The following is a 12610-nucleotide window of genomic DNA, read 5'->3' as shown; positions in this document are numbered from 1 at the left end:
CCCCCTCTTCCGCCCTTTCCCATATTCTTATCATCAGGAAGGACAAGAAGCTGTATAAAATTCTCTGCTAGAGAAAGTCAAATTTACATATAGCTTGCATTACTTTTTTTTTCATTCTTAATGGCCACAGTATTTTGGAGCTCACATACTATGTACATTGTTCTCGGCTAAATAGATAATTCAGATATATGCCATATACTAGGGCTATATGTATATGTAAATCTTTTGAAATTTAGCTTTTTGAAATAATATATAAAATTCTTGCTACTACAATTTTCTAATACCAAAAAGCTATCATCGAACTCTTTAATTATGAGAGTTTATAAATTTTTCTACTGTTGAAAAGATAACTTTTTTAATAGTGAAGCATCAGTTGCTGCTTATGGTCCAAATGATCATGTAAGATAAAAGCGACCTTAATAGGGTTATAAAAATAAAGGTTGGAAATTAGATGATTAATTAATGATGTATTTTAAAGCTTGATAATATTTTAAAATTTTAAAGTAGGGTGAATTAATATGATTTTTTAAAATTATACACATTGTAACATTTTTGGTTGGATATATTTGACATTACTCAATTACTGGAATTTCCAATGACTTCCTGTTGGAGGATTTCCTTAAATCTGTTCTCATATCTTCCTATTCCACTTGTTCCCTTCTATGGTGTAATTACATTTTGTAAGGAACATAGGAGGTTGTTGAAAAATGTGATTGATAGTTTTCAACCTCCTTATTAGGTTAAAGCCGTAAAGATTTTTCTACACCCCTTTACTCCAGAGGAAAGGAAGAACCTTCAAAAGCTAAGTTCCTGAGAATAAAAGGCTTTAAATAGGACATGCTGTCTCTTTGGTATGTATTATTAGTAACTTCTCAAATTTTACTTAACTGAGGGCTCTTCATGATAAAGATAATCTTTAAATATTCTCTTGGAAGACTGTTGCCTTTTTGAAAGAAAAAGTAAGAGGATATTCTAAAAAAGATGTTGCCCAAACGTGCTGTTTGTTCATTGGCTAGCCAATTAAATTAAGCAGATTGCAAGTTAATGTAAATTATTGTTGTACATTACATAGGACCACAGCTTCAGTAAATAAATCTTTTTATTGGTTCTGTTGTGCTTATGATCCCTTTTGTCTAGTTGTCCTATCTATTATTGAAAATGGAGAGTTTAAGTCTCCAACTGTTATGGTTATAATATTTCTCCTTTCAATTTTGTCAGTTTTTGCTTCTTATATTGTGGGGCTCTGTTAGGAACATATGTTTACATGTTTATAGTTATATTTTTCTGATACATTGACCCTTTTATTGTATAATGTCCCTCTTTGTCTCGTTACATTTTTGCCCTAAAGTCTATTTTTTTCTGATATTTGCGTAGCCACTCCAGCTCTCTTTGGTACAATGTTTACATAGAATATTTTTTCCATTGTATACTTTATTATAATGATATTTTTATCTGTGAATCTAACATGTTTCTTGTAAACACCATAAAGTCAGATTTTTAAAAATTCATTCTGTCAGTACCTGCCTTTTGATCGAATTGTTTAATCTATTCACATTTAATGTTATTGATACAGTTGAATATTTGCCATTTTACCTTTTGTTCTCCAAATGTCTCATGTTTTGTTCCTCTTTTGCATGAAGTGAATATTTCATGTAACATTTCAATTTCTTTAATGATTTTTTTTCACTTTTTTAGTCATTACCTTAGTAGTTGCTCTAGGACCTACTATATACATTTTAACTGATTAGAATCTGCTTCAGATTTATACTAACTTAATTCCAATGAAATAAAGAAATATTTCTATATAGCTCTATTCTCTTTCCCCAATTTTTATGGTATTATTGTTATACATATTACATCTGTATGTTATAAAACTGACAATGCATTGTTATAATTAGTGCTTTATATCATTTAAATCTTTTAAAGACTGCAAGAAGTATAAGCATATACATACAGCTTTTTTAGGCTTATTTCCTATTTTTAGTTTTGTTCATTTGTTTCTGTGTATTTGAATTCCCATATGGAGTCATTTCCTTAGTCCAATACATTTTTGTTCCTACCCACCTCTTTTGAGCTGTTACTAGCGAATGTATTGTTGGGCCTGTAACATAGAAGCATAATTATGTACATTGTTTTATACAATTGCTTTTAAAATCTGTTATGGGGGGAGAGGTCGTATTAGATATATGATTTACAAGTATTTTCTCCTCTTTTTTAGGTTGCTTTTTCATTTTGTTGATGGTTTCCTTTGCTACACATAAGATTTTTAGTTTGACGTAGTCTGACCTGTGTATTTTTGCTTTTGTTTCCTTTGCTTTTGGTGTCAGTTCCAAAACATTGCCAAAACTGATGTCAAGTTGCTTTCTAGCTCTGTTTTCTTCCAGGAGTTTTTTGGTTTTAGGTCTTATGTTCAGATCTTTAATTCATTTTGAGTTTATTGAAAGACTGCCCTTCTCCATTGTAAATTCATGGCTCCTTTGTCATAAATTAATTGACCATATATGTGTGGGTTTATTTCTGGGCTCTATTCTGTTCCATGTTTATATGCTGTTATCATTGTTTTGGTTACTATAGCTTTGTAATATAGTTTGATGTCAGAAAGCATGATGCCTCCAGCTTTGTTCTTTCTCAAGATTGCTTTGACTATTAGGAGTCTTTTGTGGTTCCATACATATTTGAAGATGGCTTGTTCTATTTCTTTGAAAAATGTCTTTGGAATTTTGATAGAGATTGCATTGAATCTGAAGATTGCTTTGAGGAATATGGATATTAAATAATATTAATTACTCCAATCCATGAGCACAGAATTATTTTTCTGCTTGTATCTTCAGTTTCTTTCATCAATGTCTTATAGTTTTCAATGTACACCAGACTAATTTTGTAATGATGTTGTTACATAATAAAATGTATATTTAGTTTTTACAAATATTCATCAGTATTATTTATTCTGTTCTTTCTCTCCATCTTGGAACTTTGCATATTTTATTTTGTCCCAGATCTTTGCAAAATGAAGCAAACATAAAGTCATTATGAGTTTGTAAGATATATTTTTCTGAGTTACGTAAGTGTCTTCTAAATTTACTTCTCACTACGCTCTTGTGATGGAGCTAATGACAACTCTCTTTCTTTCTGCACTTGATGGGAGTAATGAGATCTTTGTTCAGTGTTTTTTCTAAGTTGGGTATTAATGAGTATTCACCTGTGTGAAGCCCAGCCTATTATAAGCACTTCGTAAATATTAAATGATGGTGATGACAGGGTCATTCTATCTAGGTCTCCTGCCTCCCATGTCAGTGCTTGTTTCATTGAGTTAATAGTTCCTCAGGTGTTTCAGATCATAATCCTTTTTCATACCAAGCTAATTACTTTGCCCAGGTTTACATTTTTGTCATGTGTTATAGCTATGTTTAGAAGTTTTATACAAACTGGAGAAGTCTCTCTGAACTCTGATGACCCAGTGGGCCAACAAAAGAATATTGGATTTTCCCAGGTTAAACCCTGCTACTATTTTCGACTCTAATTCTAGCCCCTAAATTCTTATTAGTTACAAAGCTATTTTCCTTAGCATGTCTCTTTTTTTTTTAATCATGTCCCTTTTAAAATTTATATAGCAGATCTCATTTAGTCACATACTTTTAATCTGCTAGCATCTTTTCGTTCTGAGAATCTTTTAGGAATGGCAGGAAACCTCTAGGTTCCAGGCAATCTTTGCAATGCCTAGATTATAATGTAGATTGTCATTTTGTGTCTGTGTTGTCAAGGAGGCTCATGATACTTGAAGGCTGAGAGTGATCTTGAAAGGTCAGTTACTCCCCCCGTTTGATAACTTGTGAAATTTGATTCAGGTGAGGATTAGTGACTAATTTTAAATCCGTTAGGTGAACAGCTGATGGGGAACTAGAAATCTGTAGTGGACCAAAATAACACTATACAGACAAGGTCCTAGATGTAAGGAGGATAGACATATCTGTATAGTGGGCGGGTCTGTCTTCATCACCCAAACTTGTTGGTTAATGTTAGCATTACTTATTTATGTTGGCTCAGCCATTTATCTGTCATTAGATGTGATGAAGTAACAAAAGGTTTAGAGCACCATCTGTGTTGTATTTTAGTCAAAAAAGATTTAATTTGACTCCATTGGGCATTTAGATTTTTTAGATTTTTTAAATCTGATATTGCTTGTAAACTAATCTATAAACAAATACCACAAGGAAGCAGCTGGACAGAAGATAAGTCCTTCTACATTCTCCCTGTACTGGTCTCTTCAGTAAATCGATGTCATAAAAATAGAGATTGTGCTAGACTCAAAGAGACTTCAGGGGCAAACAATGTGGTATAATGCACGGTCTTGGGTAGGCTTGGGCAGACCAGCTGTAAAGGACAATTTTGGTGTCAGGGAAATTTGGAGAGTCTAGACGTTATATGAAATGAAATTTATTGAAAAGGAGAAGTGGAGAATATTGATGAGAAATCTGCTTACCAAATATGTATATAAAAATATATAGATAGAAAAAAATCTAGAAGCATATGCACTAAAATGTTAGTAATGGTACTTTCAGGTGATGGGAATATGGGATTTTCATTTAGTTTTTGCTTATTCATCCTAATTTTCTGCAGTGCACATGTTCTGTTTCTGTGTTAATAAAAACTTACTTTAAAAAAGGGCTATCCCAACCCATCCTGTACAGATGAGTTGTTTTAATATATTTCACAAGTTTTTTTCTTGATAAAGATTTTATGATTTTTGGGATACTTTTTTGAACTGTCTTTAAATTCTATATGCATCTCTTTTTAAATTTAAATGTTAAACACATATAAAAGTAGATGGAATAATATAATGAATTTCATGTGCCCATCATCCAGTTTCAGAGATTATCAGTTGTGCTGTTTATTTCACATCTACCCACCATTTCTCTCCACTCATTATTTTGATTCAAATCCCACATGTCGTAACTTTCATCCATAAATATCTTAATATTTATTTCTAAAAGGTAAAAACATACAAAATAAACACAATACTGATATCATACCAAACAGTAAACAAATAAAATAATATCCTTAATATAATAAAATATTCAGTCTTTGCTCACATTTTTCCATTTGTCTCATAAGTGATTTTCTCTAGTTATATTATTTGAATCAGTACGGATAAGTTCCCAATATCACCACTGGTTATGTCCATTAAGCTCTTCTTATCTATAGGTTTCTTCCTTTTCCTCCACCATTTTTTCCTTTTTCAGTTATTTGTTGAAGAAACTATGCCCTTTTGTTATTTCTCACATTCTTCAATTTTCTGCATGTTTTCTTGACCTTTTAATGCCTAAGACTGGAAACTGTTCTCTAGGATGCATTTCAGCAGAGTTCCCATTTAAAGCTTATAACATTTATGAAGTGTGTTTGCAAAATTTGTAAATCGAAAGAGTTGACTTTCATTCTAAGGTCCTTTGAGTTTAAGACTTACCTTCTTGATTATTTCAATAAGAGGAGACAATTACTCAAATAGGATACATTGGGAGTAGACTTTAGAAATATCAGTTACACAAATTTTGGTGTAGGAACTTGCCAGATTTCTTTTTTCAAAGCTAAATGAAAAGTTTACTCTGAAAGTACACTCGTATATAAGGTTATCCTGAAATATTTAATATCTTCAAAGAGCTTGGTCTATAGGTATGCTATTTATTGTGATACCTACATACTATTTTTCTGATTTTATTTTACTGCTAAGGCTACTAAAGTCAAGATTTACATTAGCTGCTTATTGATTTGTCTCTGATGATTGCAGGTTGAAGATGACAGTGATGCAGAGACCTATGGAGAAGAGAATGAAGAACAGGGAAATTATTCTAAAAGAAAGATAGTCTCTAACTGGGATCGATATCAAGATACTGAAAAAGAGGTCGATAATGAAAGTGGAGAATCACAGAGGGGGACAGATTTCAGTGTTCTTCTCAGCTCTGCAGGTATGCATTCCAATTGCTTGCATACTGGTTAGTGCTATGAAAGTTGCACAGACATTTTATTTATGTTCCTTTTTAAATTGCATTTTAGTAACTAGCAATTCATCATTAGTCCTTTGGATTTTAAAACCAAATAAAGGACAGTGTGTCTAATGGTTAGCAAGGAAAAAAATGACATTTCATTAAGTGGAAGTCAGGGTTTCCATGTGCTGATGTAGAGTGGCTTAAGTAGTGGTAGAAATAGATAAAAGGCTTTGTATAAATGAAAAATGCTGAACTATGCCCCTCTTAAGTGGGCAGTCTGAGAAACAGCAGTGTTTTGATTTTAGAGGAATGGGCACTTATGTTTATATTAAACTTCATGGAGTTTCTAGAATATATGTTCCTTTTTCCCTTATAGCAAAGAAGTGCATATTAGTGGATATGCACATATTTAGAGACATATGCATCTGTACACCAAAACTTATTTTGTTTTTGGACTGTTTTTTAAGATGACCTTCATATTGGGCAATGTGCAATAATTTGAAACTGGAGAGTAGTTGCAGGAAATAATGGAGCAGGGCTGGTTATATAGATGGCTCCTTCCTATTGGGTATGGCGTAAGAATTTAAAGGATGAATAGAGGACTGACTAGTGGTTTTCAAGGGTTAGGGATGGGAGAGTAGGGGCCGGATGTGGTTGTAAAAGAGCACCATCGAGCCTTATGGTGCTGGTGCTGATCAATATCTTGATTGTGGTGGGTACACAAACCTATGCAAATGATAAAAATGTAGAACTGAAACACATGAGTGAGTACAAATAAAACTGGGGAAGTCTGAATAAGATTGGTCAATTGTGTCCGTGTCAATATGTCCATATCTTGGTTGTGATATTATACTATAGTTTTGTAAAATGTTATCATTGGGGGAAATTGGCCAAATATGTGAATCTACGATTACTTCAATAAAACAATTGCCAGATTAAAAAAAATTTAAAGGATAAAGATGTGAGAAGCAATGAGGCAAAATGAAAAAATCTTTTCAGTTTGTTTTGAACTCCCTCTTCCCCTCAACTTCTATGTTGCTTTTGAGTTCTATGTTTCTTTCCCCACCGCTCATCTGCCTGTATTTTTGAGTGTCTTTACCAGACTAAGAATCATGTAGTGATGAATTCTCTTCTAAGGTAATAATTGGAAGGAAAGAGGTAAGTGGAACGAGTAGTAGAGTGTGAGTCAGAAGAGCAGATTCAGTCTGGTGCCACATTCTATGTGACACACAGCTTAACAACCTTAGGTAGAGGTTTGCTGATGGCATCCAACTGGTGACTCATCTTTTTGCCAGTCAAGTGAGTAGTTTCCCCTTATTTCCTTCATTTTGGCCAATTATGGGTTTAAAAGCCTTTTATTCAATCTAGGAGAGATAAAATGTGGGCTTATTAGCTTTAATTTTTGTCAGCTGTTCTAAAAGATTTCGGGGTGGGGGGGAAGTTGTGAAGTAGTGCAATAAAATTAACATGTGGACTACCTGTGAATTTAATTGACTCATTTGTGTGATCAGTTACTAGGACAGTCTCAGGCAATGAAAGATACTGCATAAGTGTTTGAAGGCGATTTAAAATTCTAGTCTAACCCAGCAGTTATGTGCATTGGCTTATGATTTTGGTTCTTTTAGCCATTTATTTATAACTTAAAACCTGTCATGGTTTGGGTCCCATACGTTTTTTTGGGGGTTTGTTTTTTTAGTCTCTTGCTTACTGATTTATTAAGTGACTTGTTTATTTGTGATTGATTTCTTAGGAGATCACACCCGTCACATCTTTTGATATGTGCTTACATTTCTTATCCTCTCTGCAGCTGATTTACCATTTTATTTTTACCACAGCATAAGCCTGAGAAGAAAGCATGTGCTTTCTTAATATGTGTTAGAGTGGGGCTATATTGGTCTACTTTTGAGAGGTGGAGTTCATTCTCTGATTATAAAATATCATGAATATCCTCTAGATAGGCTGACTGTACTTCTTGGTATGATTCTTATTTTTAGTATACTGTCCTTGTTTGTGTAAGTAAATATAGAAACCAGGGAAAAGGTATTGCTAGTTTGTTAGATGTGCATGTCATAAACTTTTCGAGATATTGCCAGATTGCTCTCCAAAGTGGAGATGAGCTAGAATTCCTAGTGTTCACTATCTTTGCCAATATGTACTATTGTTAGACTTTTTGATTGTGTCCATCTGATTGGTATCTAGCTGTGGTTTTAATGATTATTTGAGCACTCCCTATTTCCACATACTGTTTTGAAGGCTGAGCATGTGGCAGTGAACAGAACAGACAAAAACTCCAAGGAGTTAGCATTCTAGAGGCTGGAGACACACAATAAAGGAAAGAAAAGGAATGTCTATGAGGTGTGATAATTGCTCAGGATAGAAATAAAGTGGGGAGGGGCTGTTACAATTTTAGAAAGAGTGGACAAGAAGTCTTACTGAGAAGATGACATTTTGAATAAAGACCTGAGGAAAGTGAGGGAGCAAACATTGAGGCTATCTGTGGGAGGAATGTTCTAGGCAAAGGAAATAGCAAGTTCAAAGACTTTGAGATCTCTGAGATGAGCAGCCACTGCAGGGTTTTGAAGAGAAGAGCGATATAGCTAATTCGTATTTTAACAGGATCACTTTGGCTGCTGTTTTGGAGTAACCTGAATATAGGTGAGGGAGGGAGCAGGTAGACCAGCTGAGCTATTACAGCAGTCCAGACAAGCGTTGATGGTGGCTGTGGCCAGGGTGGTAGTGGTGGAGGTGGTGAAACATGGTTAGATTCTGGATCTGTTTCGAGGGAATTGCACATAGGACTTGTGAATATGGGGAATGAAATAAAAAGATGTAGAGAGATGACACCAGATTTTTGGTTTAAACAGCTAGAAGAAGTGGGTTGCCATCAGTTGAGATGGATAAAAATTATTGGAGGTGCTCAGTTTTGCATGTGTTAAAATTGAGATGCCAGTTAGACATCAAGATTAGTCAGAGTTCTGTCGGAAATAGATGGCACACTCAGTATAATTAGAAGGAAGTTTTAACAAAGGAATCATTTATAAAGGTGTGGGCAGCATATAGGGAAACAGTACAGTATTGGGCGGGCAGGTAGCAGCAGAGATGTTACCACCACTAGTTACCAGAATGCTGAAGGAGAGGTTCATCTAGTGCAGTTTACCTTGAGAGGATGAATCACCTTTGGTCAGGAGATCTAGCCAGCAAAGGTAATGCCACAGGGAGAGAAACAGGAATAAATACTCTGGTCTTAAACTCTTTTTTTCCTCCAGGGCATACCATAAGCCTAGCCTACCAGAGGCCAGAAAGCATGGGAAACCTGTTGCTATCAACAGGCAGATCAACCTCGTAGGGCAGAATAGGGAGGGGAAGGGTGAAAGCTGAATCTGGAGTAGCAAATGGAAGAGACCCAGCACAACATCCACTACGAAATATCACTCAGACTATTGGATTAAAGCATCTAGGGTTTAGGATCCAGGTCTGGACTGGGGATACACATTTGGGCAATGCCAGCCTAGAGATATTTATTTTTATTAAATTTATTGGAATGAATTGGTTAACAAAATTATAGGTTTCAAGTGTACAGTTCTATAATGCATCACATGTATATTGCATTGCATGTTCACCGCACAAAGTTGTATCTCCTTCCATCACTATATATTTGACCCCCTTTACCCTTGTCTACCTCCCTTCTGTTTTACGCCTTGATTGAGAAATTTGTCTTTCCCTCAAATCACAAAAATTTTCTCTTATATTTTCTCCTAAAAGTTCAAATTTTGCTTTGTTTTCTGAAGCGCGTTAAATTTTATTGGTTGCTACATTATATTACAGCCATTTTTTTAAACCACTTTTCTGAGGTATGATTGACAGGTAAAAGGCTGTGCATATCTAATACCTACAACTTGAAGAGTCTCGAGATGAGTATACACCTATGAAATCATCACCATCATCAAGAGCATAGATGCATCGCCTCCCAAAGTTTCCTCCTGCCACTTTTATTATCCTTTTGTGTGTGTGCGTATGGTAGGACTGGTTAACATAAAATCTACCTTTGTAGCAAATTTTAAGTATACAATATGGTTTTGCTAACTGTAGGCACTGTGCAGTATAGTGAATCTCTAGAACTTATTTACCTTGCATAACTGAAACTTTAACAGCCTTTTGAGATTAGAGGAGTGGCATAATTACTTTGCATTTCAAGCTTCCTAAAGAATATGTAAACTTTTAGATTCAATTTTCTATTTTTCTTTGTTAGTATATAATTTACTAAGTACCAAAGTAACCAAAATTATAAATAACTTATTAATCTTGAAAACTTTGATTTTTTAACATTAGACATTGTTGTTCAGCTTATGACGTTACAGTCTTTGTCATTGTGGTTTAATATAAGTACAGGCCTCTTAAGTTGAACAGGTCTGGATTTGTATGCTACACTCTGATGTTTCTGTTTAACCTTAGGCAATATTTCTCTCAGTAGGGAATGCAAAAATAGAAAGAAGTAACAGTGCTTAATTTGTTGTCAGCATCTTATCTCAAATTTACCAGTGATTTTAGTTCTGCTTCACATGTAACCATGGTGCCTAGATTTAGTATTTTTTCTGAAATTTTTTGTTGATAGCTTAATTAACTGGATTTAGTAAAGTCAAAGTCTAATTTTTTTCTCTGAATATTAGACATAGCAATGGTTGCCAACAGAATTTATATATCCTTATGTTTCTGAGAAATTAAAAGTTGTTCTTGGGTATAATATAACTGATTATTAAGTCTATTTATTGAATCACCAGTGGTGGTCTGAGTTTCTAAGCATTTAAAAGTTGGTCTTAGGTTAAGTCATAAAATAAAGTCTTTCCCCTTTTCCCCACTTTACCACCTATAGTTATTCATTTGTTTTTGTTTTCTATCTCAGTGTCTGTCACGTACCATGAAGGATGGTCATTGTCACTGCACTGTGTAATCCAGACTTGGTTTTTCAAACTAGAGCTTTATGCTTTGTACTGTTCTTTATATATTATTTTTCATTCCAAGATTAGCTGTGCTATGCATATACCCCTGGCCCAATTCTCAAATGTCGTTTTGAAGGCAGATCTTTTACAAAGACTACATCTAGCTTAATGCGATGTTTTGTCCTAGTGTAGAGTTTCCATTGTAACAGTGAATGTTTGCAGACTGGTAAATTCAAAAGTGAATTTCTGTTGCACTCGAAGTGGTGTATATATATATATTGGTATATTTATTTTGGAAAATTGTCATTTTCCAGTAAAGTTGAAGATCCAGCACTTCCACCCTTGGAAGATACTCTAGAGAAATTCTAGCACATGTACACCAGCAGACGTGTACAGATGTTCATAGCAGCATTGTTCAAAAGAGCCATAAATGGAAGCAACTCAAATACCCATTAATGGTGGAATAAATACATAAATAAGTGGATGAATCTCTCAAACATAACATAAAATAAAAGAGACCTACGTACCCACACAGTTCCTTAGTATGATTCTATAAAGTTCAAACATGAGAAAAGTAAACTTTGTTATTTAGGTATGGATATTTAAATGGTAAAATGAAAATCAAAGAAATGATTATAAAAATCAAGATCATTATAAAAATCAGGTAGTCAATTCTAGTGGTGAGCATGAAGGGTAATTATTGGGAAGGGGCATATAGCACATGTCGGGGTGGGGGAGTGATGTTGGCAGTATTCTATTTCTTGACCTGGTTGATGGTTACTTATGTTCGTTTCATAATTCCTTACATTGTATATATGCATTACCTGTCTTATTTACATATCTCTCCTATACAAGGAAAAAAAAGTCTAAAAATGATAGAATTTCAGTTACCACAGTAAGCAACTCAGTGTCCATTAATGGTAGAAAAAATAAAGAGCATGGGAAACATTTTGGAGAGGCAGTCCTTTGAGTACCTTTCATCTTGTGCCTTCAACATGCAGATGCTGCCTGCTCTGAGTTTCTGGCCATGTGCAGTGGCAGCTCATGTTTTTAAGTGGAGGATAAAGGGAGGGGACTAGTTTGTTTGAAATCATATTTTTCCTGGTGGGATCAGGAATCTTCTGATGTCTTTTTAAGACTCTGTAAGCCTCAAACAGATAATCATGAGTTTAACTTTTCTTTTTGAACAGTAGTCTTGCAGTCCCAAGTTGTGTTTCATAAGCTTTGAGAATGGTACCACACTCTCACTTACATTCAGGCATAAAATGTTAGATCTTTAAGCAATTTTTCTGTCTCCCGCCACCACTTCTTTCCCAAATGGTGAGTCATCGAATTAATGTCATATGCTTTATCTATTCCTTTCAAGATGTCACAGATAACCATAATTAGAAAAATGTTTACAGTGTGAGCAGAATGGACTGGAGCAATATTAAAGACAATCATGTAAAATAATTCTTTTATGTGCAAGTCTATAAGCTGTGTTTAAGTGGAAAAAATACAAATGATTAGACTATAATTTGGTCAGCATAGTTGTCTATGCATATTTTTATTTAAAGTTATTATATATCTTCCTCAATGTAATTTGATAAAAAGGTATTTTCAGGGGAGATTTTAATTGTAATGACATTTTTTTTGGCCTTTGTATCCTTTTGCCAGCAATTAGACTGAAAGGAAAAAAAAAAGCATATCACT

The 12610-nt window shown here is 34.2% G+C and overlaps 2 protein-coding genes across 2 annotated transcripts in view; one reads left to right on the top strand and one right to left on the bottom strand.

The window, feature by feature from the left end:
• Positions 1 to 12610, top strand: part of AVEN (apoptosis and caspase activation inhibitor) — a 140332-nt gene that overhangs the window by 28115 nt on the left and 99607 nt on the right. The window contains exon 2 of the mRNA XM_039843987.1: positions 5783 to 5960. Within this exon, the coding sequence (XP_039699921.1) occupies positions 5783 to 5960 (178 nt within the window). The remainder of the gene's footprint in view (positions 1 to 5782; positions 5961 to 12610) is intronic.
• The window catches only part of CHRM5 (cholinergic receptor muscarinic 5), a 64037-nt gene that overhangs the window by 36737 nt on the left and 14690 nt on the right, over positions 1 to 12610 (bottom strand). The window lies entirely within an intron of this gene.

The sequence above is a fragment of the Pteropus medius genome, unplaced genomic scaffold (assembly GCF_902729225.1).
Source record: "Pteropus medius unplaced genomic scaffold, Ma_sr-lr_union100, whole genome shotgun sequence".
In the NCBI taxonomy this organism is placed as follows: domain Eukaryota; kingdom Metazoa; phylum Chordata; class Mammalia; order Chiroptera; family Pteropodidae; genus Pteropus; species Pteropus medius.
The sequence above is the reverse complement of the archived record's forward strand: the minus strand, read 5'-3'. Positions and strand labels throughout refer to the sequence as shown.